This window comes from Amyelois transitella, chromosome 15 (assembly GCF_032362555.1).
Source record: "Amyelois transitella isolate CPQ chromosome 15, ilAmyTran1.1, whole genome shotgun sequence".
NCBI classification, from domain to species: Eukaryota; Metazoa; Arthropoda; class Insecta; order Lepidoptera; family Pyralidae; genus Amyelois; species Amyelois transitella.
The window spans coordinates 4481393-4507909 of record NC_083518.1 but is presented as its reverse complement, the minus strand read 5'-3'; the positions used below and the strand labels follow the sequence as shown (position 1 = coordinate 4507909).

The window sequence follows — 26517 nt, the reverse complement described above, 5'->3', positions numbered from 1 at the left end:
CTTGTACGAATGATTAACCTTGATCTAAGTGAACTTCGTAATTATTACATATTGTTATCTCATTACATTGTGTATTAAATGTTGCATGGTCAAGCATTTAAAACAAACTCTTATAACATGTGTTATATCAATTGACATATTTACGAGTATATATATACATATATATGTTACGGCCTGTAGTTACGGCATACAATCATAATTAAAATATGATTATTATATGATAATTTAGCTGTTGCCCCAGAGTTCTTACGCCTCAAATCTCTACAAAATTCATTTCCAATGACATAGCTACATTACCTCAAAATTTGATTAAAATCTGTTAAGTAGTTTTTGCATTAAATAATCACAAACACACACACACACAGATACTTACAAACGGCTTCAACTGTTTTATTGCGAAGGATTACAGATGAAAAATTGATTTTGACACTAGTTGTGAGTGATTTGTACTTTTGACGTCTTCTACGTCTACAGTTAGAGATTGAAGATCTTTATGTTTGGTTATATAGATAATTTAAATTAGTTGTTTAAATTTAATTGTACTTATTTAAAGCACGTTCCTTCTGTATATCCACCGAACAAATACTATACAAATTAAAAGCACTCGAGTTTTATTTTTACTCTCAATCAAGTAACTACATACATAGGTACTTTATTGCTATATGTTGCTGCTATAAAGAAATTAGGTACATCGGGTTACCTGCATTAAACTCTAAGATGCGGTAAGTAGAGGCGAATTTTCAGTGGATTTTGATTGGCTGGAATCAACAGATTATACAGAAATGTTGTCCATCGATACTCATATAAGCATAAACCCTCCACCATCCACTTTGTTTAGATTTGAGCTGCTATGACGGTTACTTTCGTTCGTCTATGGATCTCCTTAATTCTGATTCAATCTCGCAGAGAAACACCGAGCATAGCTTTCTCCATTGCACGCTGAGTGACCCTAGGCCTATTTAAGAGGTTAGAGATCACATCTCGGCACCGTAGGACATCACAGTCAACACGCACTGGGGTATCTAGGGGTAGATAGTCTTTAGACATTGAGGTATTTTTGAGGAGAACACACTACGCATCTTCCCGAACGCTGCTCAGCCGAATACTATTGGATAAAGGTACAATATATTATATTATCGACACGATATAAAAGCGTATTACTCATATCTTGATCCGTTATCAAACGAAGACGAGGTTACGCCGGTGGCCGTGTTTAATATAAATAAACTATCAATATTATTTGTGGAACTGACGAATTGCGGGTTAAATATGGCGATAATTTTGTTTCGACTGACTACAAAAATTAAATAGCTTTGAACGCGGTCAAAAACCTCTTACATAATTTTGTTAAAAATACAAACATTTATTTTGGTCTTTTGTACCGGTTATTAATTTATTGTCATAGAAATTATATTAAGATTTAACTCTCCTGCTATTACAATACAATACAACTTTTGATTTCATTTATTCAGGAACACGGATATCCTTTGCATATTTTTATCTTAAAAAATAAAGTTATTTAGAAAAAGTAAGCTCGTCAAAAATGCTGACATCAAAGCGATGGTTGTTTAGTCAAATGATCATATTTTCAGTGCTACACCCTGTATAAACAAGCCGGTAAAAGAATTCCTATCTATAACTCCGGTGAAAAGAATAAATATGTATGGAATACAATGAAAACAAAAATAAATGAGAATCGCCAGAAAATAAGAGAATTTACCTCTGTTTATTCAGAAGCGAACGCCGAATATTTTACATTTAATTAAAACAAACCTTTTATCTACTTTTGTGTCGAATTGTTGCGCGTCGCTACTGAAACCTATTTGCGTACAGTCCGCACTAAAAATATGAACATTTAAGTGCATTATTTGATTCCTTTAATTTACAAATTCATTTCAAGTTGAAATTATAGGTCTGTTTGTTATGGAAAAAAGATTCCTCCATTTAAGTTCATACATATATACGTTAACAACTACATATAGTATATCACACGGTTATTACGATCTATGCATAAATACCTAACTACTGTAAAAATGCATGTGTTTTTTTTTTTGTAAAAATAATCTAAACGGAAGATGATCCTACATGCGGTTCCAAGGTTGATACCATCCCATGTTTGTTTACATTGATTGCTTAGTACTTGACACCCTTTTGCCAAAATTAACAAATATTCGTTAACATCGACAGCAAGCGTCAATATGAACGTTCTGATAATGTATGTAATGAGAGCAATGTAGAAATTTGACCCCTTATCAGTAGCGACTACCAACTTATAGAGATCAGATTTATTAAATGTTTCTCACTCATATTTATTTTGGTGACTGTACTCGAATTATACCTAATATAGAAACAAAAGTTATCTCTAGATTTAAGAGGTCACGTTCATTTATTCTGGTAACTTTACTGGTGAGATAATACATAGAAATTAAATAAAAATAGTTATCACCCAGATTAAAAGGGTCATTCAAGTTGATTTCAGTAATAATAATCCATATTTGACCGTTGAGAGGCTATCGCAGTTGGTATTATTCAGTATGGTACTTATCAACCGTTTTCCTCTATAGATAAATTTAAAAATAAATGCAGCAGCGCTAGATCTACGCCCGAACTTACTACTAAACAAAAATTGTTTAGACAAAGAAATCCTTCAGATCACTGAATCGAATGGAATTTTAAGTGAAACATCTCCAGTGGAGTGGTGTGCAGTGTGTATGTAGGTACAAGTATAACCGTTCCATTACTAGAAGCAATAAAGCAAACGTTATAGCTAAGAGTACGGCGTCAATCTCACAAACAGTCAAACTAACCCTGTATGGATTCAGCCTATTAACAGCGTATTGAATTGACAAAACGTGACAGCTTAGTAGATTATTGCCATTATTACTGACCTTTTTGAAACACCGCGCCCACAGCGAGCGATAAACAGTACGCACAGTTTTATATCAGCTGTTATTATTTTTTATTGATGATTGATTACTTTTTTGTAGCAGAGCACGCGACCGCGTTTTTTTTTCTGCGTGCGAAGCCGTGAAGACGCAGCCGGCGCGGCGCGTTGTCGCGAACTGGAAAAGTGGAAATCCAATGTGGCCTGACCGCTTGGATGTGGCAGGTGACGCGGTGTACGCATGCGCGGACGCCAAGGTCGGCCCGAGAATACCGCTTGTGTATACAACGCCGTATTCGCCTGCGAAATGCTCTGCCCAACTCATGTTCAAACTACATTGCTGGTTGCATTCGATTGCAGCCATCTCAACTTGAGTACTGGACCGGCAATGTTGGGATGCGAGCTGTATAAAGATGGAACTAATGTTCTGTGATATCCGTCATGTCAGCCGATTTCTGACTGTGGCGCCAGAAAGCCTTAAAATATTTTAACGCTTGTAAAACACTTGTCATTACATATTGTGTGGGTGTTTAATAGATAAGTGTGCATCCTGTGGATAAAATGAATAGTTTAGATACTCATCATAACATCTACGTTAACTACGTTAAATCTTTCAACACTACTTACCATAAAACACTTCACACATTATTTTAACACAAAAGTTCACTTTCAAAGCTTTCCCAGACAATATAAAAAATTTAACTTCAAAAACATTTCATCTCGTGATTTATTTAAAAGTAAAAACAACAACAGTTACAAAATTATATACTATAGGTAAACTTATAAACTTTATTTCACAAGTTTAAACATAAAAAATCAACAACAACTAAACTGCGAGATCAGAAAACTCTGTTATATAAATCATTTTTTTTTATAATTATAATACAACCTGTTACTAAATAAATAAACAACAGTCCGTAATTTAAAAAAGTAACAAAAAATTTATGATACTAAAACTTATCCAACCTTGCTACAATCAGTCTTTGTAATCAATCTCATGTTAATCATTTACAATCTATGGTAGGTTTAGGTCCGCATTTAATAGTTAATCTAGAACCCCCTGTAGAAATTGTAACAAGACTTAAGTAAAATATAATTGGCAACATGAACTGTATATATGTGTGTCAATTTCCCTGATTTATTACAACCTGATTTATTGTAGGCGATGGGCTTGCAACTTGTCCAATTCAAATTGAATTTGAATCCCAATCACATCATTAAGCCATGCAGCTGAACGTGGCCTTTCAGGCTTTTCAAGGCTGTTGGCTCTGTCTAACCCGCAAGGGATATAGACACCATTAAAAAATAATATTATAATAAATAAACTATCAAATAATTATCGTAACTTGTATTTGTACGGAACATTATTCAGCATGGCTTACTCTTAATTTTAATGTGCATTTTAATGATTTTACTCATAAATAGCCCGGCTTAAGTTAAAAAAATACCGCCACCAGCTTTGATTTTAAAATTACAGATCTAAATAAAACTATGATAATAACAAAAAATAAATAATGTCACGACTTGACACAGTAATATTGCCTATGGCCTTTCTGAAGATTGTGTATTCCGAATTCTACTTTCCTGTAAATCAGATAAATGCTTATTTAAATGCTTTTCTTTTCGATAAATTAAATGAATAATATGATCGAATGCCACTTCAATCATACCAATGGTGTGACTGGATTAAATTATATAACATAATACAAGTATGAGCATACATGTTTTGTCCTGAACAAAAATTTCATTGATATGAAATTTTTCCTTTGGATTATGGTTATAGAGATGTTTAATATAGTATTTGGATAAACAGTAATAGTACCTAATACCTTAACTCAGTTCTAATTACCTCATACTTTCTATTTTCAATTTCTCGTTTGTTTCTCAAACAATAAAAATGTTGTCTTTTTAACATTATTTGAGAAGTATAGGTAATTACTTGAATATAAATAACGAACACATTTTTTTATAATTCTATGACTTAAGCTTGATCTTGATTTCATTGTTGTAAAATTATCATTTGTATGATGTATGTGGCACATGAAAATCATACAATCCCTAAAGATTTTCCTAATTTAGCCGAATAAAATATATTGAGTCAGGCCATCTATGATCGTAACACAAGTAAAATTCATGTTTTTTATTACCTACATTTATTTTAAATTAGTCTTTGGATTCCTTGTTCTTGTTTAATTTCATGATATTCATATCCTGTTACAACATCTTATACATACTTAAAACTAATACTAGAGCACCTTACTGTATTAAATTGTTGACACACTAATATTTATGGTTTATTTTGATATCTCACTTACTGTATCAATAAATAAATAATTTTTTTATTGATATACTTTAGAAAAAGAGATCAGTCTAATGCCTTACAAATATAAATAATTAAATAAAAAAAAGTGTATATTTCTCACTGTTTTCTCACAATCTAGGTTAATTGGATAAATCGTGTATTACGAAATACAAGTAACAAAAATACGTATATGCATATTTATCTACTACAGCTTTATACATCAGGTTTTCTCACTGGTTTCTCATTATATAAATACACAAATCCACAAAAAATAAGAAATTTGTATTTCGGTGAAAACAATATAAATATGATAATATTCAAAATGTAGTTTTTATAAAGTACCATAATACCTGCAAAATAGGACCTGCCTTCCAAAAATAAATAAAAATATACATAAAAGTGGGCCTAATCGCCCGTAGAGTACCTCTTATTTTTTAACAATTTCTTAGCAGGAGGTATATTCATATCATGGAAGTCCAAACAGTGCCTTTTCAGCTCAGAGTATTTCCTAAACTTTGAGCCGCAAATCAAACAGTCGACAATCATTTTTCTCACATTATGAATACTCCATTCATGATCCCACTTCTCTTTCAAAGTCTTGAAATAATCATTACAAAATCTGCATTTGAACCTGTTTGACAACTCCCTAGTATGAGCACATTTTATATGCTTGTTTAACATAGATTCAAAATGGAATATTTTGTTGCAAAACTTGCATTTAACTGGAGTATTTCTATTGTGATACTCCATATGTTGGGTGATCATTTTTTTAGAGTTGAATTTCCTTTGGCACAAATCGCATTGCAAATAGGTGGTGCCGTGTATTTTTTTGTGTTTTGAGAAATTGCTGGAGTCGCTGAAAGATTTGTCGCAGAACGTGCATTTGTATAGGGTTAGTTTGGCGTGTTCGCGCAAATGGGCCTTGTACCTGTCTATTTTGGAGAAGGTTTCGGCTTGGCAGACCTCGCAGACGATGTTGAGGGTGCCGTTGACGCTGACCGGAGTCTTGGCCAGGGTACAGCGGATCACGTGCTCGATGAGGTGGCGCTTGAGATCTCCGATGCGATCGAACACTTTGAGACAGACGTCGCAGGTCTAAAAGAATGTGTGTAAGTTATGTGTTAACGGTAACAAAGTATGTAATGTAACTTATTTTTATTTCAAACAATTAAGACACAGGTTATTTTTTTTGGATTTTGCCCGGGGCTATGCTGTCATGGGAAGTCACACCATTAAATTGAATACCTACTTAGTCTTAAATTTTTGAGAAATAAATAAAATGATCTTAACATATTCTTCTTAATTGGATTATCTGATGTTGCCATCAAAGTTTATAATCCAATCCAATTTGATATATTGTGGTACAAAGCCTTATTATGCTCATTTGATAACATCTTACTAAGGGAGATGGGATGTGACCATTAAATTTTTTATCTTTATGTCATTGCAATAAGGACTAAAATTCTATATAAGACGAAATATTTAGATTAAAATTTATTACCTTATTATATCTTTTATGTCTTCTAGCCTTTTTAGAATGCAACAGAAACATCTTGTTTGACATCACTTTTGCAATCACCGAATCGGCCTTCCTTATTTCCTCACTTTTGGACATTGCGTTATTTGGCGAATCTGTATGACTCCATTTAGCTGATAGAGTAGACTCACACTGCTCCCATCTCAGACTTGGATCTTCAGGAGTAGTTATTATTATACCAGACTCGGAAACGTCATCCATGAATGATTCAGACAATTCAATCTCAGTTTCCTTGATTTGAGATTCTAAACCTTTGTGCAACTCCTGATGGACAACCAAATCAACATACTTTGATGAAACATAGTCACATGTGTCGCACATAAACATCAGGTGAATCTTAGCTGCATGTGACCTCAAATCTTCAGCATCAGAGTAAGTCTTAGAGCAGTAACCACAAGGGTACTTTCTAGTATGGATTCTACGATGGGTGCGTAGAGTAAATTTTGAAGCGAAAACTTTGTGGCATTTATTACATTCTAATTCTGGATCACCATGGCCCATGCAATGGATCTCGAATTTCTCCTGAGTTTTAAGGCTCTTCCCACATTCAGTGCACATGAATTTCATGTCCTTTGATAATGCAGAGTCAATATCATAAGAGGAGTTATGTGCCCGTATTTTATGGTTCCCCACCATGTGCATTTTGAATGTGGATATTTGGTCAAATATCTGCTTGCATTTATCACACTGGAACTTTTTCTGATGGGGCTTATTGGGTCTGGTGCTATCTGAAATTTTTAAACAAATGTTAGAATGTGGTTTATTTTTTAATTGAAAGTTGACGTTACTTTGTTTTTATACAGTGTATGGTTTCAGTAAGAGAAGAATCGGACCACTCAAATTCTACATGTGGAATTGTAGGTGTCGACTTTGTTCGCTGAAAAAGTTCAGTTACAATTTTTCATTCCTCCTTTAAATCCCTTAATTTTTCGAAACATTAAGTAGTTAAATGTTATTTCTCAGGGTCAATTGTAACTCTGTACCCAATTTCATCAAACGTTACTAACGTAAGGAATAAAGACGTAATGTTTGCAAAAAATCACGTAAAGAGTTTTAAAATGAAAAGGTTGCACAAATAATTTGAAAACTAAAAAAACACTTACCAATTTCTACTTCATTGTCAATTTCACTGAAACTTGAGCATTCCAAGGATGGGTCATTCACAGCTATCTTCTGTATGGTCTGGCCACAGTGTGAATCATGCCCAAGAAAAAGGATGGTTTTACGCTGTTTTGAAGCCGACTGGATGTCTGATGACATAAGTTGCTTTAATGCTCCATTCTCACTTTGGAGGCCGATGAACTTACGCTCCTCTCTGGCCCGATTCTCTTTCTCATTAATAATTTCCTCAGGCAACTGGGAGAGAAACACTCCACACTCAAACTCATCCTCTTCATAAAGGCTTAAATTATTTGCCTCAACATTATTCTGCTGTATCTCAGACGTTTGTACTTTTCTAAACTTTTTATGTTCAAAGTCTTCTACAGAAGAATAACTAAGTGACTCCTTGTAGTTGTAAACATTCTGCGTTATATATGTGTTGTGTTGCTCCACAGTGATATGGTTTGTATGAGTTTGATGACACTGGATAGAATATTCCTGTCTTTCTATGGCATCATACTGGTTGTACACAAACGGACTCCTCGCAGGATCAATCCATACTTGAGATTGGTTGTAAGGAACTGCCACTTGATTATTAGGATCAGTAATAATTAGAGGAGTCTGTTCTGTAGTATCTATGTAACTTATTTCACTATCATCTGTAGAGTCTAACTGATGGACATCATAACTATCTATTAATTTCACATTGCAGAACCCTGAGTAAATACACATCTCATTCCCTTCAATATCAGGAGAAGTTATGTTCAACTCAATGAATACATTATCAGTTGCTTCACAGTTGGTTTCCAATGTGGTACACTTTTTAGGGATGAGCAGTACTGGATAGACCGCATTAGATTCCATAAGAATATTCCCCTGCTCCATTTTCGCGATAACAGCCTACCAAAACACCAATACATGTTTAATACGACAGCAGTTCAACTGCGGTAAGATAAATGTAGGTAAATTAAGAAAATTATTTGTGAAATTATTAGTAAAATGAGGGGAAATTCACTTACCACGTGTACCGTCGGAGTCTCGAAAGAAAAAAAGTGGATGAAACAGTTTTGAAGGTATCATTTATAACGATCAGCCCGTATAATTTTTCAGCTACCCTCATTTTGTGATATTATTTGTACAATTATGTTAAGAAAGCAAAACGCTAGAACATGGACACCAATCATGGTTTTGTATCGGAATAAATAATTAAGTATAAAAATTACCTACATGGAAATTATTTTAATATTTATATAAAACAAATTAAATATGTACTGCGCTTAAGTTTTAATTTTACCGCCCACAACTTATTATATTTTCTTCGTTTTAGACTTTAAACCACAAGTATTAAGAATTAGTTTTGTATGTTCTATATTTTTAATTTGAATTTTTCTCAATACCTGACAGTGACAATTTGTAATAACCTGACAGTTGACATACTTAAACAGGATGACACCTTGGCATTGAAATACAGATGCTTTCGTTAAGCCATACCTTGAGGTAGGTACTTACCTTACCTCACAGATTTAAAAACATTACTTGCTCAACCGTGACTCAACAAATGAAAAGAGGAAGCCGAACTTCTACTTCTATATATCGATAGTGACGGAGTACTATTTTATAAAACGGGCTTCGGTCAACTACCTGTATACTATAAATAAATATTCATGGGTGAGAGCGACATCAAACAAAAAATATGGAACTAAATTATGTACTGATTGATAAATCACACTATTCTTAAATAAAAAATTCTACTCACTATGAATATGGCTTATATATGGCTTATATAATAGAGATCGTAGCAAGTGGAAAGAGGAAGTCTCTGCCTACCCCTCCGGGAAAGAGGCGTGATTTTATGTATGTATGTATGTACTATGAATATATCACTTATCTTATCATTTGATTTTGTGAAAATCAAATTGGCTAGTTATAGGGTTAAATTGGAACCTCCATTCTTACAGGATTAAAAGTCCACTAAAACGATAATAAAACACTAAGAATTTTAAAAATAGACTTTTTCCCACTTTCACTTCCATTCAAAGTATTACTAGTTTCTTTGAAATCATCGGATCGACAAAAAAAAAATATTTAAACGTCAAAGTCACATTAGGTAGACTAAATAACGTCAAACAATTCGTCAAAAAATCAAAAATTTCGCCGCTCAGATCGGACCGCTGGCCGCTGTGTTTGATTTTGTTTTTTGGCTAGGTAACGAAATAACTAAACTAAAATAAACGGATACGACTTTAATCCCAGATTCCATTCTTATGCCCGTGTGTTGATTAATATACTGTTTCAAATCTGGATGAAAATACAATGATTGCGGCCTCCGAACCTTTGGTAAGTTGCATATTTCTTATTATTGTTTTTTTTAACGTTCATTTGTGTAGTTTATTGCTTTCTAGGATATAAAATATTTTTTTTAAACTTGTATTTTTTTTATTCCGTTAACTGTATTGTTTATTATAGGAGTTTGTGCCCCATGGAAGAACGATAGCCGCGCAGCACCCAACTAAGATTTACAGCAAGGGGCACAGTAACTCATTTTCGGAAAATTCTTTGCTGTACAAATTGACGAACTTTGCTATCAAAGATGAGAGTTTGTTGGGAGCTAAAGAAGCTGATGAGCAGGAGTGGTGGTGTGTCAGGGAGGTTTATTATAGATCTAATGAAAGTGAGTATTATAAATAAGTATCTGGATCTGGGTGTAGCACAGTTTGAACTGAGCTGGCAAAGCTGAGACAGCTGTTAGTAATTCCTATGTGGATACAATTCCTTGTTACATTACAAAAATGAAATATAAGTTTTGTGATTAGAAGATAACTTACCTATTTTTAACCAATATGACACACTTAAAAAATTACACATAGCATAGATTAATATGAAAGTCAAAATGGTGTTGTCATATCTTATTCTCCGCCAAATTTATAAGTGTAATAATAGCTCAATATTTTTCAGATACAGAAGATGATCCACCACAGTTATCTAAAGAAAATAAGTATGATTATGGTTCAGAATCCTTTCGTCCACCGAGTCGTCTCAAGAATGATTTCAACATATCAATAAAGTCTGAACTTATTGGGGCGATGAAAAGAATGGACACTGATTGTTTTCACTCAGCTGGACCTTCACACATTGGAAGTGCTAACAGCTCTAGCAACATGTCTAAGAAATTCAACCTTGCCTGCAGCCCAGCCAAAAGTGTGAAGAAACCTTTAAATTTTAAAACTGATTGCGCTTATGAAGAAGAGTTATATGTCAAGGGGTGTACGGCTATCTGGTCAAAAGGTATGCATGAATAAATTTAATTATCAACATATTTGTAATTTTTTTTAAGATTTGACAGGTCCAATCCAATTTCCAATTGCTGCATAAAGAATTTCCTTTATTTTTTTAATTTCATGTATTTTTCAGGTCTAATATCCACTCCTGGAACCAAACTATCAGGCCCAGAAAGCAGAGAAACAATATGCTGCTACACCCTGGAAACTCCTATAAAACATGCTCACTTCTGCACTTTCCATGTAGACATAAATAACACAATGCTTATTGATGCACTGAATTCACAAATAGGAGATGTAAAGAAGAATATCAAAATAGAGGACACCACAGAACATGTTGAAAGAAAAGTTATGCCAGCAGTTTTATTGATGGATAACAAAAATATGCGTGTGTTTGCCACAGATGGTAGAGAATATATTAACAGTATCCCTTTTCAAGTGAAGAAAGTATGGCCCATGAAATATGGAGTTCTGCTAGAAAAAGAAGCAACACCATTGATGCAAAACTCACTTTTAGTAAACTCTTTCTTAAAACTCAATGAATCTCACAACAGTTCGTTTTCAAAGTCCAAAACAAATTTTCCTTTCAACATGAGCGCTAAATTACGCGCTGAATCTATCTCTGGGTTTGAGCAGGATATTCCTTTGCCTACATGCTTTTCTTTATCACATCCTTTAGATGAAGTCACTCCTATATTGATGAAATCTCCTGCTCTGGGGTTGCAATTTTACAATGATGGAGATCTTCAAATTATATTTGTCAGTACGAATCCTAGTATCATCCTGTTATATGATTGGAAATTAGCTACTCATTCGCTTTGGAAAATTCGCAAAGCTACACGTGATGAATGCTTAGCAATGTGTCCCAATGTTAACTCAACTACAGCCGCTTTTAGTCAGTCGTGCGATTTTGTGAGTAGCCCCATGCATAGCAATGTTGGGAGGAATGCAACGAGTTGGGCGACTGGTGTAGGGAGTCCATATCAGTCTAAAAGGGGACCTTTGACCCCTTCTCAGTCACGATCCAGGTTGAATAGTCCAATGGCTAATATGTTCCACCAACAAGGAATGTCGCCTCATGCTTCTATTGGGCAAGCCTCATCTGTATCAATGATGGCGAATACTATAATGCAGTCTCCGCCATCCTTGCCTTTATACCCTGATATTTGCTTAGACCATATTTGGACGGACAATCAGCAAATTCGTCGAGATCCAGTAGATAGCCCGTCTGAATTAAAGACATTTTTACACACGGATTTAGTTGGTCACGATTATTTATGTTTCATTGTAAAAGTGAGCAGTGTGAGTAGATTACAAATCGTGCGACTACAGAAGTCGCATTCTCACGGGCAGTCTTCGAAAAGTAATCTGATGGTTGGGTCAGTTTCTTCAGTTCTTGCTAGGGATGCAGTTGTTTTGGACCATTTGAAAATGATGGCATTGATTGATGAAGCTGGGAATATAATACTGCAGTCGGGAAATAATGTGGTTGGAAAGGTAAGAAAAATATGTTGTCATTTTGTAACATCTTTTATAAAAAATATTTTCTTAGCAACTGTCTCAGTAGCCTTTACTGACTTTTGTCTGTATGACCTAGTTCCAGTAGTGTAAAGTCCACAGAGCCACTCACGTATGACCTCCATAGACTCCAGTTGTTATATATATAATAATTTCTTTATAGGTACACGTAGGCGGCGTTCTAGCCCGTCTTATCGACTCTCCGTACACGAGACGCAACACATTCCAGTCCCCTTTTCCCCGCCGAAGCAGTTTGCTTCCGACCCGAAACGATACCACCTTCGACGACTCCGCGTTGCATCTGTTGTCGCCTGTACCTCATTCCTCGGCGTCGAGGCTTGAACATAAAGAGACTTTGGGTGAGTAGAAATATACATATAGTAAAAATATTGATATACTAGCTTTAAACCGCAGCTTCGCCCGCACGCATATTGCGCTACCTAAAAAAATAGAGATTTTTTTGCAAACTCCATGTAAATGTAGTTATTACCGAGATGAAAAGTTTACTTTAAAAAATACGACTTAAACTTTTAACGCTATTTTTTTATAGGTCTGCGTGGGTTGTGTGACGCTGTGGGCTCTCGTCTGACGTTGCAGTTCGATTCTGGAGTCATGTACCGCATCTCTCTACCAGCTTTGTCGTGTTCCACGCTAGTTACGAAATGTTGTGACGCATTGAAAGCGATTCTACCTAAAGATATTTCCACTCAGGTATTACACTATATTTCTCTTCGTTCTAATTTTATATCAGACCTATTAATTTTGCAAGCAGGACCATGTTCTTAAGACACCATTTATGTCAATGGTATATTGCCACAATAAATTGAACTTTATGATGTGCTGATAAGTTTTGAAATCCATTTTCAAACACAATGTTAATTATGTTTGTACAAAAACTTAATCTTGTTTCTTGACCCTAAAGTGTGTAATTTTTTCATAAACAGGTGATAATAAGATGGTATGGCGTACGCAACGTTCCGGGCACACAAGACTTGGCGCCCGAGCAGGAATGGTTAATGTTCTCGAACCTTCTATTCTCTCTCATTGGCTACGACGTCGAAAGACTTGGTCAGACCAAACATCCGGATGATCAAGTCGAACATACAGAAGTAGTCACGAAAAAACAGAGAACTTCAAGCGACGGAACCCAAGATGACTGGGAATATTTACTGAATTCCAAAATGCATAAAGCCATAGGAAGCTCACTAGCTAACATGCTTCATTTGCATCCACTATCAAGCTCCGATAAGCAAAGTTGTAGTAATGTACCTGATACAATAGAAATGGAAAAGCATGGACAGTTTAATACCAATTGTTTACTTTTTCCCTATACAATACAAGTCCTATACGCCTTTCATCTAGTTTACGAAGAGATTAAACTTAATACGCTTTTAGGAACAGATTTGAAACCGTTATCGGCGTTTTTGTATCAAATATCGAAAGATTTAAAATTTGATAGCTACGTGAATCATTATTGGCTGGATTTTCCTACAGAATATAATTTGGATTACGATGAAACAGACTCGCAGATGTCGGAAAGCGTTTTGAAGACACTGTGTCAGCCATCTTACTTTAGCAATGAGCCTCCTAATATTTTTGGTTACATCAATATGATGCTGAAAGATATCGACATCGGATACTATCCATATCTAGTTGATGTTAATAATATGTCGAGAGATATAATTGAGGTAAGTTCATTAATTTTGTTAAATGTGGTGTAATTTGTTTGACTAGTTCAGAGCTAGACTAAACAGCTCTTTGCAACAACTCTTTCTATTGAAGTTGTTAGAAACGAATTAAGAACAAAACCAGAATTATTACAATCCTGCTAATTGGTGATAGGCAGCCAACAAAAAGAATATTGCGGAATGTTTTCACTGTAAAGTATCACTCACATTGTGGCCTAAGTCAAATTACCAACATCTAACGGACAATGGATTTATAAAAAATTTTGCGTAACAAAAGAGAGACACAGCACAACTGTCTTGTTTTTTATCCCTTAAATGTATTTAGTTGTTTTATCTTAAGTCTTATATTTAATATGACCTGACCACATATGATTGTTCTACAAAAAGTTTGTATGTTTATTTCATTTTAGGTGCTTACAATAGTGGAATGCGGACGAAGCGCCGGAGTCCAAACCATCACGAGTAGGGACACCATGTGTGCCAGTTCCACGCCCCGGTCCCGACATAGCAACAGCCAATACACGTCGCCACATTATCAGGCTGTTTCTATGCTCCAGGAGAGAGGTATATATAATATATATACATAAACAAATAGTCTCTTAGTGTTTACCAGACTAAAATTATATTTGTGTCTAGTTGTTGGCTAATAAAAGTAAAACAATAGGTATGATACTATGTGTTGCCAGTTCTACGCCTCGGTATCGTCATAGCAACAGCCAATACATATCGCCATAAATCTTTTGTAAACAATACAGAAGATGGTTATACGTGTGGCGTGCGAGATAGGTGCAATATCGCCAATATATCAGTGTGCAAGATGCGCCTATGACCGTGATACTAGTTTAGACTAGACATGTTTTCACGGAAAGAAACTCTTGTCTGACTTCCTCAACATTTGCAGGGAAATCTACATTGGGTCATGACACTCACTATTTTAACTGTATATGCGGGTTTTCGCACTATATTTTCCTTTACCGTAAGAACATGGGTTAGCAATCAAACTAATGTACGTACATACATAAATATCCGCCTCTGACCGCACGTAAAAGTTTTTGGTGAATGTTCATGGCACCGGCATGATGCTCTCGACTGTCAACTTTACTATTCATTTTTTTATTTTACCTCCAAGGTATGACTCCGAGAGACGTAGACAATCTCCCGCCAGCCATAGGCCTCCTGCTGCTCACAATATTCACCCGATGCAAGGCCGAACCCCCCGTGGATTGGCCAGTGGAGGCCTACAACCTTGTCATGAGGGAGGACCTGTCATTGCAGGCAGAAATAGCGGAGACTATAAAATCTACATCTGAATATATGGAGAGTAAGTTATTAATGTAATCTTAATCCATTTTTCTTTTTTAAAGAGTTTATAATCTTCACCTGTTCTCTTTATCTATATTTAATGTACACACAAAATTAAATACACTTCAGTGAACTTATTTTTTTATATTTAAGAATTCACTTTCTGCCAACTAACAGCAGGTTGAAGGGTTATTTAATAGAGGCGATGAAATTTCAATAGAACTTTGCCAAGCTAAGTCGAAGGTATAAAAAAACCAGCGGGCTATGAGATATTTCCCATACTATTCTATTGTTACCCGGAGTCCACCCAAAACAGCATTTAGGTGTCTCTTACATTTTTGAGCGGACTTTAAGCTAACTTAAAGCTTAGCTTGAAGGAAAGAGGAATTAACCCTATGATAAGTAAAAGAGGGAGTAGGTATAATTACTGACAGTCTACATTATCTTTCAGCACTGGCTTTAGGTGTGTTAGAGAAAGAGACAGCTTACACGTTAAACAGCACTATCCGGGAGGAACAGCCGAGTCAAACAAAGTCTGAGGAGAGTGACACTATTACTGGAATGGAGCAACTCAATTCTAAACTGTTGAGTCTACTTTATCCACACGATCACAGGTAAGATCGGAAAACGAAGATTTTGGAAGTTTTATCAATCCCGCCCTGGCTTGGCACGGTTAGCATTATTGATTTCCATACTAACTTTCATCCAGTGCCAGGACCGCACATTATTGTAATTTCTTAGATATATGGAAATGAAAAAAAATTATATCATTTCTTTTTATATATGTAATTGCACTTTATATAATTACATTATTTTATTTATGAAATGCTCTTTATAATTTTTATTATTCAGGATGGCCGAGATATTCAACCTCCTACAGTCTTCAATACCAGTCACGATAAATTTAACTCAGCGGCCAGAAGTGTCTGATCACGACTTCATAGAAGAGCAAGAGAAGTATTTGTTTGCGATCAGCACGCGAACCATGGCTTTACCTGTAGCAAGGTCAGTAAGGTTTATTACTGTGCTGTCAGTATAGTTTATTACTGTATAGTTTAATAATTTATGCTGTGCTTATTAGTTTTGAATGATTGAAGACCGAAAATTATTAAGCATTTAATATGAATTAGGAATTTTTTTTTCACAAAGAATTTAATAACTAAATGTTGATTGGTGCAGTTACAAAAGTATGAAGTGGAAAATTTAACCACTAAACTTATCAAAATTTAAAATCATCGATGCCTTATTCGATTCTTAGTATTTAATTGCCAGTGATGTAAGGCGTTGCTTTATCCCTTTAGCCAATAATCTTCAATTTTTTTAATTTTGTATTTGTTTTCAGAGGAATGCTAACACTCCGCAGCATGCCTTGTTCGCCAACAGAACCTTTACATCTTCCAAAATTATGCGTATCAGGCCGCGGTCCACCTCCACGGTGTAATACCATCAACTTGGGAGTAGCCGACACTTCACCACAATGTCTGCTGTGGCCGACCTTCCATAACGGAGTAGCAGCCGGCTTGGCCCTCGTTCCGACCACTGGATCTTATATAAATTCTAGTTGGATCATTTATAACAAGCCCAGGGTGAGTAACTGATGTTGAAGTTAAATTTTTGGGTAGATTGTTCCATGAAAAGTCATATAGATCATGGTTTAGAACAATGTCTGCTATAACGGAGTAGGAGGAGAAGATCATCTATTTTATGCTGTGATAACTCAACTACTATGAAACTTAACTAACGTTAAGTTTCATAGTAGATTTTCTCGTAAAGATGTCTTATTGCATTAAAAGCGGTTGACGTCTTATAACATTGTCTCTATTTGACGAAGATTTTACAGAGGTCTATCTCATTATAATCCTCTGTTAATATTCTATAATACACTTGTTGAGAGTTTGGTTCCTAAGAATGTCGAAAACTATATTCTGCTTCTTCGTGACTCCACTCCACGTGAGGTGTTCACAGTATATAAGTTTATCCCAATTTATTCTATCACCTGCCTACTTCAAGCTATCCATCCCTTGTTTCCATCAACACATCCCTGGGCTTTCCATCCACCTTGTTTTTGGTCTTCCTCTCTAATACTACATATTATAAAGTCTCCCTTTTTTCTCTGTCTGTATGTATGCGCTAATATCGAAAAGCTGTGCACGGATTTTGTTCCTGTTTGAAATGTTGGGAAGAGGGTTTTCTGAGGAAGGTCTATTAATCCTACCCGTGCGACGCCGGGGCGAGTTGATAATAATATGTATATGAAACTTTCCACTTCCATATATTATTGAATATGTTTTCAGGGTACCACAGACATGTCACCGGAACACGCCGGTTTCCTAATGGCCTTGGGTCTCGGAGGGCACCTGCGGGACATGCCCTTCGTGAACATGTACGAATACCTGGTTAAGTGCCAAGAGATGATCAGTGTAGGCTTGCTTATTGGGCTTGCGGCTACATATAGAGGTGGGTTAAGTAAAGGTTGTTTAATATTATTTATTTAAAACTTTATTCCACAAACAAAGTGTACAAAAGGCGGAATAAAACTGACAACTATAACATTAAGACATCTTTCCTACACGGTGACATCTACGCCGTATAAAAAGTGCAACCGAAATTTCTCAAAAGACTCAATATCGTTAGAACCATGGTTCTCAAGGCGTAACCCCAGGCAGATCATTCCTTTGCTGGTGTTTTAGCTTATAACTTTGCTCACTTATCGAGTTTGAACTAAGCACATTTCGCTTTCCAGGCACAATGGACGTCCAAGCCACGAAGATGATGAGTATCCACCTGGAACCGCTGCTGCCCCCGACGTCCATAGAGCTGGACTTCCAGCAGAATATCCTGGTCGCCGCGCTGCTGGGCGTCGGCCTCATCTACCAGGACACCGGACACACGCATTATGCGCAAGTGCTGCTCAACGAAATAGGTAAATAACTCTTTATTCTGAGGATAGGCAGAGAAACTTATATCTTTCTTGTCATGATCCTAGTATATTTCTTTTGCTACATCTTTTCGTGCAAGCTTGTCGATTTATATGCTTGTGGTACCTGATTTTCCATCAAAATGTCTAGGCTCTCAGCTTTTGTACTTTCACATGGCTTTTTATAAATATCCAAGCCAGGTTAGGTTTTCTTATCCGGACGTTAAATCGCTCCGTGACTTTGACTAGTTCTAGACCGCGATCATTGATAAACCTTGGGCTTGTATAAAGAAAAGCCAGAACGATTATGATGAATAAAGTTAATAAATCTTAACTGATTGTATTCCTGTGATGTTGTTTCACTTATTTTCAGGAAAACCACCCGGGCCCGAGATGGAGAACTGCGCAGAACGCGAAGGCTACGCCCTAGCAGCCGGTCTCGCCCTGGGACTTGTTTGCGTCCGCTCGGGGCATAGCGCCCCGGATCACATCGCTCAGAGACTCAGAACTTATATGCTGGGCGGCGACAAACATCCTCTAACTGGTTAGAGTTCACTTTGTCCTTCTATTATCAGGATAGGTCCTCGTAGTGTTGAAGAATTAGTAGAAACTCGAAAAACTACCGTTAAACACATTCAGATCTGTTTAATACTCGTTTTATTCACCGTACTGCGTGTTAGAATTCGGTGAAGGAATCAGGGTTCAACTATACTCTCTACATCCGCTCGGGACATAACACCTGGGATCATATCCCTCAAGCTTCACTTGTGAAGCGAGTTTGCTAACCGGCGACTAAAAATTAAAAAAAAAAACGTTATCCATTTCTTTCTTACACCCATGTTATTTTTCAGGGTTCCAAAAAGAGAAATACAAGCAAGGCTCTTTCGCGATCCGCGAGGGCGCCACTGTCAACTTAGACGTGACGTCACCGGGCGCGACAGTAGCCCTAGGGCTTATATTCATGCGGTCAAACTGCGCCGCACCCGCTGCGTGGCTGGCGGCGCCCACTACGCCTTATCAGCTAGACTTTGTGCGACCCGATTTGCTAATGTTAAGGATCATAGCGCGAGGTATGCTATTCATACACGACTGTTTTAGGGGGAATGACCTTTCTTGCTAATAATCACCTAAGATACTAGCCGTAATTATTTTTAAAATAACTTGATTGGAATGACAGTAAGACCGATATATGACTATGATGTAGGAGTGACAAAGAAAAAACTTAAAAGTATGAATTTGACAGCTGTCATCCTTGGGGAATACAGGTCGTGCGTAAAAATAATCAAGTTAGTTGTGATACTTCTAATGAATTTAAAATGTTCATCCGATTCATATAAAATTTGAATTTGAAATGTTTATGGTTATTTATTTGTAGATAATGTTTATACTGTTTTATGTTGCAGGTCTTGTACTATGGGACAGTATTGAAGCGAGTGAAGAATGGATAAGGGATCAAGTGCCTGCTACTATCAAACCATATTGCTTCGTGAAGCCCACTGACGATAGTATAGACTACGAGGCTATGAAGTGAGTGTTTATTTGCGATTTTGATTCGGTAGGTGTGTTTTACGATGTTATATCTCACTATATGATCATTGATTAGCATTCAAACTAATGTCCGGACTCGTTATAGTCACAAGAGAGCGAGGCATAGAGTAAGGGCCCCCCACATTGGGCCTAAAGATGCCCAAAGTGGAGGGGCCCTAAGAATGCGATAAAGTGTTATGTCCACCTCATGTATCTTTGAAGCTCAATAAAGTTTTAAATAAATTAAAATCCCCGTTGGATTCTAACTTCTTCTTTTAACTTCGGCTTCGCTCTCTTTATGCTGTTTCTCATTGTTGAATATACATATAAAACAAAAATATTTTGCAATCGTTCAAACTGCAATGTTCTCTTTGACATCTGATTTCCAATCAGTAAGGTTGACTAGAAGTTCAACCATTGAGTCTTCAAGATTCTTTCAATAAATCCTATACCATTTCAGCCAAGCATACTGCAACATAATAGCCGGCGCGTCGTTCGCGTTAGGGCTCCGCTTCGCCGGCTCCGGCGACGAGGACGCGAGAGACGCGGTTCTTCATCACGCCAAGTTCTTCCTCGCCACCACCACCAAGAGCATAGCAGAATTAGCTGGAAGGTCCACGCTAGAGACATGTTTGTGTGTCTGTTTGCTTGCCGCTGGCATGGTGAGTATGTCTTTTTTTTCTGTCGTTAGAACTAGGGGTGCGGTGAACGTTCCTGGATTGGTGAGGTTTTTACACGAAGTGACACCAAATGGTCCAGGAAAGTAGGCAGAGTCAATAGTCACAAGGCTGGACATGTATACCAAGGCAAATAAAAATATCAGTGACGACAGTTTTCTGTGTTGTCATTGATAGAAAATAAATGACCTGATGACGTTGTTTTTACAACATTATCAACACAATATTTGTTCCGGCCAAATATTTTTCTTCTCGAAAAATAAAACCTAGTTTGTAAGACTGATATATTTCGCCATTTCCCTTGACCGACATTGCACGTGTGACAGATAATGAGCGGCCGCGGCGACGTGCGCGTGCTGCGGCTGTGCCGGCGCCTGCGCGCGCGCGCCGCGCCCGCCGCGCCCGCGCTCACCCACGGCGGACAGGTCACGCTTGCATTTACCATATACATATATATAACCACATCTACATCCCTTGCGGGGTAGACGGAGCTAACAGTCTTGAAATGATTAACAGCCCATGTTCAGCATGGAATATACGTTCAAATTAGTCTCATAGATTTTTAAAAGTATATTTATTACATGCAAATATATTTTTGTCTTATATATTACTAACTTCTGTACTCTTTATTCTGTTTTTCCTCTCTCTCTCTCTCTCTCTCTCTCTGTTTTTACAACTCTGTTTTTTGGTACAATTTCAGATGGCAGTGCACTGTACAATCGGCTTACTATTCCTGGGGGGATGTCGGGCCACACTGAGCACAACGCCGACCGCTATAGCGGCATTGCTAGCTGCATTTTTCCCCAAATTCCCCACGCACAGTGAAGATAACAGGTTCGTAACTCATAATAATATTTATTGTTAATAGCAAGTTTTCACCACAAATTGAGATTTTAAATATAAGCGTCAGTTGTCGCATGTTTGAAGTACCCGAATAAAAATAAACGTGACATACAGGGTGGCACAGATTCAAATCCTACCGCGACATTAAACTAGTGACCTTTTCTTTTCAGTTATGTTTGAAAGCTAACCGATGCAATTACGTTAAGGAAAGTAATAATAATTGTTGATTTTGTAATGTATTCGATTTAATGTGTATAGAGGAATATAAATTTCATGTTAATTATTTATTTTAATTTCAATAATAGGTACCACTTACAAGCGTTCAGACATCTGTACGTGTTGGCGGTCGAGGCGAGATTAATATTACCCCGAGATCTTTCAACAGGGAAGCTTTGCTACGCCCATATACAGGTATGTTTGGTATTTTGTTAGTGCAAGAATACATCAAAACTAATCTTAATATGATGAAATCTGACACAGACAGAGAGGGTATGTCTTCGGGAGAAATATAGGCTACATTTCTCATTGGGAATTCTTAAGCCTTAAATAAAACAAATAATCAAGTATCCTTTTTCATAAACAAATAATAAGACATGTCAAGCGGGCATTAGGTTTGGGTAAATCAAGTTTAGCAAGTTCGACTTTTGTATATTGTTATTATGTTGGAAATTAATTCAATAAATAAATATTCGTTAATAACATATTTCTTTTTTGTGTAGGTAATAGACTTATCGGGTGCCGTGAAAGAAATGAAAGCGCCGTGCATCATACCGGAGTTGGAAACACTGAAGGAAGTGAAGATTAACGATCCACGATACTGGCCCATCACGTTCCAGAGGGGACGAAATTGGGATTTGTTGAAGTAAGTAGTTATATAAATTATGAACATTAATAGCCTGAGACTACAAATTTTCACTTGCCACGATTCCTGCGTTCTTCATTCGCTTCACTCATGTGCAGATTATGGGAGGGTATTTATTTACCATCTGTTTCTTTGCATCATCATCTTATCATACAAATCAGCCACATGTACTTTAATGTACGACACAGGACCTCTACCAAAATAAGTTAATAGTAAAAAGCTTGTAAGATTAGTACTTTCGTGATGCGGCTAAGTTTGTTCAGTGGTAATTTAAATCACATTGAGTGAGCAAAAAAATACATATTTATTTTTTGTTTGCAATGCCACCGTATCGATAAGTACAAGAAGTTTTTTTTTTTCAGAGTGTTCCTTGAATACACATGGTGTATCGATATAAAACAGCGAGCTGGCTGTCTATCCTACCTCGACGACCCGCACGGCTTCCTCACTATCCTGGCTCAAACTCTTACTTTAGACAAATCCAACATTTGGTCATCCACCCCAGAAAACATAGACTTATTCACCAACGACGAGCAAATACAGAACTTCGTCAAGAATTACTTGAAGAAAGATAAGGAAAATGAGAGTATTTGCGGGGATTGCTTGCTAGTGGCGAAGAAGAAGAAGGGGGCGAAGAATGAGCCGTTTATGGCGAAGCAGTGTTTGTGTAGGAGATACAGCAAAGAAGAACAGGAACATGTGCAAGCACTGAGCATGGTTACGTACGAGTGTGTGGTAAAAGATATGCTCTGTGCCCTACCTATTTGGACCACGTTTTTAAGGGTAAGTGTACACAGAGTTTTGAAAAATATTAGCCAAGACTGCTTTCGGACACAGGTTTACTGCAACAAATATACGAAGTGAAATGAGAAACTGCTGAGAAACTGATGTGCAATAAAAATATAAAGCTTTTTAAAAAGAGAAATATCTCGGATAATGTGTTATATTCCTTATTTTAATATGGTAAATAAAGAAAAAGATACTGTTATTCCCACTTTCTTTCTTTTTTACTTTTTATGTGTTTTATTAGGTATGCCTTATTCAACCACAACAAAGGGACCTTCATATTACTTATTGTTTTAATTGTATCAAATTTTCTTTTAAATTTCAGATTGTTAAAACTATGAAGACGAACCCAACGTCATACCAGATATGGCAGATCAAACTCTTGCTCTCCCAAATTGAGAACCAAAACAAGCGAGCGATGAATGAAATGAAGGTCGACGGACAAGACCTAACCAACGAACCGCTCATATCGACAGAATTTTCATTCGCCATCAAGCAGAAAGTTTCTCACATATTCGACAGTTGGGAAGTCAAAATCGTACCATACCTACGCAAATACCTAGGGCTGTCAAGCAATAGAAAAATCAGTTCTTGCGAAGAAGACATGAAACGAATTTTGAGTGCTTTTCTCGTCTGTTATGACTTACCAAAAGGCGTTTTGAGGAATTTCGTTGGTGAAAACGATTTAGAAGTGATTCTTGGTTTGGAGGAGCTGAATTTGACCGCGGAGGCTGTGAGCAAAATTGAGGCTTTGCTTAGATGATTAAGGTCTTTGTCTCGGGGCTACGTCACCCGATCTAGGTGTCGCGCGGATTGCGTACACGACTGGTGTTAAAGACTGAAATTAGACTAAAAAAACCGCAATTAGGCACAATTGTTTAGGCGCTGTAGGTACGATATTGTAAACAAATGAACATATTTCATTTGTACAATCAACAATGTAAATAAGTATTCAGATTTTAAAATTTAAAAAAATAATGTTTGAGAAAAAATTGCCTCAGATAATATCTAAAGCATTAGCTGCTAATGTATTTTTTGGTTCGCTGTATAGTACTTAATTGCGTTGTTGACCGTATATGTAAGGTATGATATTACCTTTGAATTAAATGTCGTTTTCGAATAAAACGCGGCTAAGTGATAACAATACATTTTAAGGCAGATCCGGAACGTAGTGTTTTTAACCAGTGCTCATGAGTTTTTATAGATTGTTTTATTGTGCACCCGTTCTATCACTAGGATATAAGAGACTTTAAAAATTCTAATATTTAAATTCCACATTCTATAGCATTACATATTACTTTTAGTAACAAATTTAATGTAAATATTTTCTACAGTAAAATGAGTATTCCCACGCCATATAATAGACTTAAATTCATATAATGTTGTTCAAGTATTCAAACAGTAGGTTCTAGAAATAGTTACTTAATTGAAAGTGATGAAAAATAATCATAAGATTGCTTAAATATGTGTAACAATATTTAATAACAGGATTTATACCTTTAAGCATGTTTTTTCTATGTAACACTAATATGCAATTTGTAACATAATTTTCAGTTATAGCCGAATATGCCTAAAAATATGCTTAAATTTTTGATCAAATTAAAACTAAGTAGACTAATTAAAGAAACATTTTAAAGAACAGTAAGAGAATGTAAATGAGAATAAGATTATTATCTCCCTCGAGAAACAGACGTTATAAATGCTTATGTATTGAGATTATTAAAAAAAAATTCTAAATTCAATTAGTGTTTAATAGTAAAAAGTATTAAGAATGTTCTTTACCTTAATATTACATGATAATATTATATTTATCAATATGATTGTCGTTTAATGTACCTACAATATCTGATTTGTAATTATGTATGATAGTATTGATATATAATTACGAGTTATGAACTCATGGAATCTAAGTCAATGTAAATATTATTGTTGCTTGAAATGTTTTTGTAATGGATAATAAATAATAAATTAATAATAAGTATTTTTTTTAAATAAGTTCTTTTTTGCGTTGTTTGTTTTAAGAGGCAAATTTAATAAATATATATACGTGACAAATTACAAAGATTGAGTTAGCCTCAAACTAAGTCCGAAACTTGTGTTACGAGACTCAACGATACTTTATTTTTATAATAAATACTTATATATATAAACTATAAACATCCAAGACCCAGGTCAGTCAGAAAAAGTTCGTTCTTATCAAACCCTGGCCGAGATTCGAATCCGAGACCTACTGTGTCACAGGCATGCACACTTCAGCTGCGACACAGAGGCCGACATAAATAAATATATTAGGCGGAAATCACATTATATAATACCTTTACTCAAGAAATCAGAAGAATAATGCAAGCTGTAAGGCCTAAAGGAAGTTAGAGACTTGTTATATACTAACCCAACGATATAATAGAACAAATACCAATAAAGAAAAAGCGGTAAAAATATTTGTTTAAAGAAAAAGTGTTTAGTTATTCTTTCTATCTATACAGGTATTACCTATCTTGACCTGCCCAGGAATCGAACCTAGAACCTTGTGATTCACGGCTACGGTTGACAAAATATGTAATAAGTACTTTTTCTGTGTTTCGCAGTGTCATTATATACTATTTCAGGGACTCATTTATAACTCATATATAAATTATGACGTTTCACATTTTGAATTTTAACTTTTCACAATTGTTAATTTTATTACTAATACATTTATCTAAATAACGTTGGGATTACCCAGATTCATTCATTCGTTATGATTTACTAAAAACTTATCATAATTAATTTATATCTGTACATGTGATATTACAAACTAAGGGTGTTCCCTTATGAGACCACTGCGAGGAAAGGTTTAATGTTTGGCAATTTCAACAAGGATCTATTATAACTAGTGGATCTCTCAGTGAATATCTCAAAAAGTATTTAATCGATTTTGGTGCCCAAATGAATTTAAAAATTCTATTCACATTCATTAAAATCGGACCAACACCACATCTTTCAATCATTTACTCTGTAGTTAAGTTGTATGACACTCTCTAGCGAGTAATGTAAATTGTTTTTGTTCATAGGTGTTTATAAACTGAAAAAAAATGCCAAATGGCACTATAAAGGTCTGTAATATAATTAGTATCGACCTGCGAGCCTTTTCATAAACGCTGACCACGCATAAAGATTATCTTTATATTCTAAGTTTAATTGATATTGTGAAGTTGACGTTGTTGAAGAAAATGCTGCAGTGCAGTTTGTTACCGCTTCTTCTGCACTGACGCCTTGGAAGCGGCAGTAAACTTAGTTTTAAGTACCTAATTTATTT

At 35.9% G+C, this 26517-nt stretch overlaps 3 protein-coding genes across 8 annotated transcripts in view; 1 reads left to right on the top strand and 2 right to left on the bottom strand.

The window, feature by feature from the left end:
* LOC106135731 (1-phosphatidylinositol 4,5-bisphosphate phosphodiesterase) overlaps window positions 1-3057 on the bottom strand; it is a 68168-nt gene extending 65111 nt beyond the window's left edge. For all 6 annotated transcript variants that reach the window (XR_009657173.1, XM_013336101.2, XM_013336100.2 and 3 more), the window contains exon 1: window positions 2889-3057. The gene's annotated coding sequence lies outside the window, so the exon portion shown is untranslated. The remainder of the gene's footprint in view (window positions 1-2888) is intronic.
* A 2534-nt stretch (window positions 3058-5591) lies between these two features.
* Window positions 5592-8709, bottom strand: LOC106135680 (zinc finger protein 665-like). Its single transcript, XM_060948346.1, has 4 exons — window positions 7827-8709; window positions 6855-7451; window positions 6688-6818; window positions 5592-6281 (listed from the first exon to the last, which is right to left on the bottom strand). Exons 1-4 carry the CDS (start codon window positions 8707-8709, stop codon window positions 5592-5594), a joined length of 2301 nt encoding a protein of 766 aa, XP_060804329.1.
* Window positions 8710-9982: 1273 nt separating this feature from the next.
* On the top strand, window positions 9983-25171 carry LOC106135749 (anaphase-promoting complex subunit 1). The gene is made up of 24 exons (XM_013336123.2): window positions 9983-10161; window positions 10291-10495; window positions 10780-11109; window positions 11236-12599; window positions 12784-12979; window positions 13171-13331; window positions 13565-14308; window positions 14719-14872; window positions 15438-15629; window positions 16062-16224; window positions 16463-16615; window positions 16953-17196; window positions 17905-18067; window positions 18354-18533; window positions 18901-19071; window positions 19379-19597; window positions 19931-20054; window positions 20515-20716; window positions 21058-21156; window positions 21432-21565; window positions 21880-21985; window positions 22294-22436; window positions 22799-23219; window positions 23548-25171. Exons 1-24 carry the CDS (start codon window positions 10138-10140, stop codon window positions 23983-23985), a joined length of 6330 nt encoding a protein of 2109 aa, XP_013191577.1. The 5' UTR covers window positions 9983-10137; the 3' UTR covers window positions 23986-25171.
* The last annotated feature ends 1346 nt before the right edge of the window (window positions 25172-26517 follow it).

What these genes read in the sequence shown, in the direction of transcription:
- LOC106135749 (XM_013336123.2), top strand. Translation starts at nt 10,138, where the DNA reads ATGATTGCGGCCTCCGAACCTTTG. An exon ending in GAAATAATGTGGTTGGAAAG is followed by an intron (nt 12,600 to 12,783) that starts GTAAGAAAAATA and finishes ATTTCTTTATAG; the next exon opens with GTACACGTAGGCGGCGTTCT. An exon ending in GTTAAGGATCATAGCGCGAG is followed by an intron (nt 19,598 to 19,930) that starts GTATGCTATTCA and finishes TTTATGTTGCAG; the next exon opens with GTCTTGTACTATGGGACAGT.
- LOC106135680 (XM_060948346.1), bottom strand. Translation starts at nt 8,709, where the DNA reads ATGGAGCAGGGGAATATTCTTATGGAATCTAATGCGGTCTATCCAGTA. An exon ending in AAGTCTGAGATGGGAGCAGT is followed by an intron (nt 6,819 to 6,854) that starts GTGAGTCTACTC and finishes GGAGTCATACAG; the next exon opens with ATTCGCCAAATAACGCAATG. An exon ending in GACATAAAAGATATAATAAG is followed by an intron (nt 6,282 to 6,687) that starts GTAATAAATTTT and finishes ACATTCTTTTAG; the next exon opens with ACCTGCGACGTCTGTCTCAA.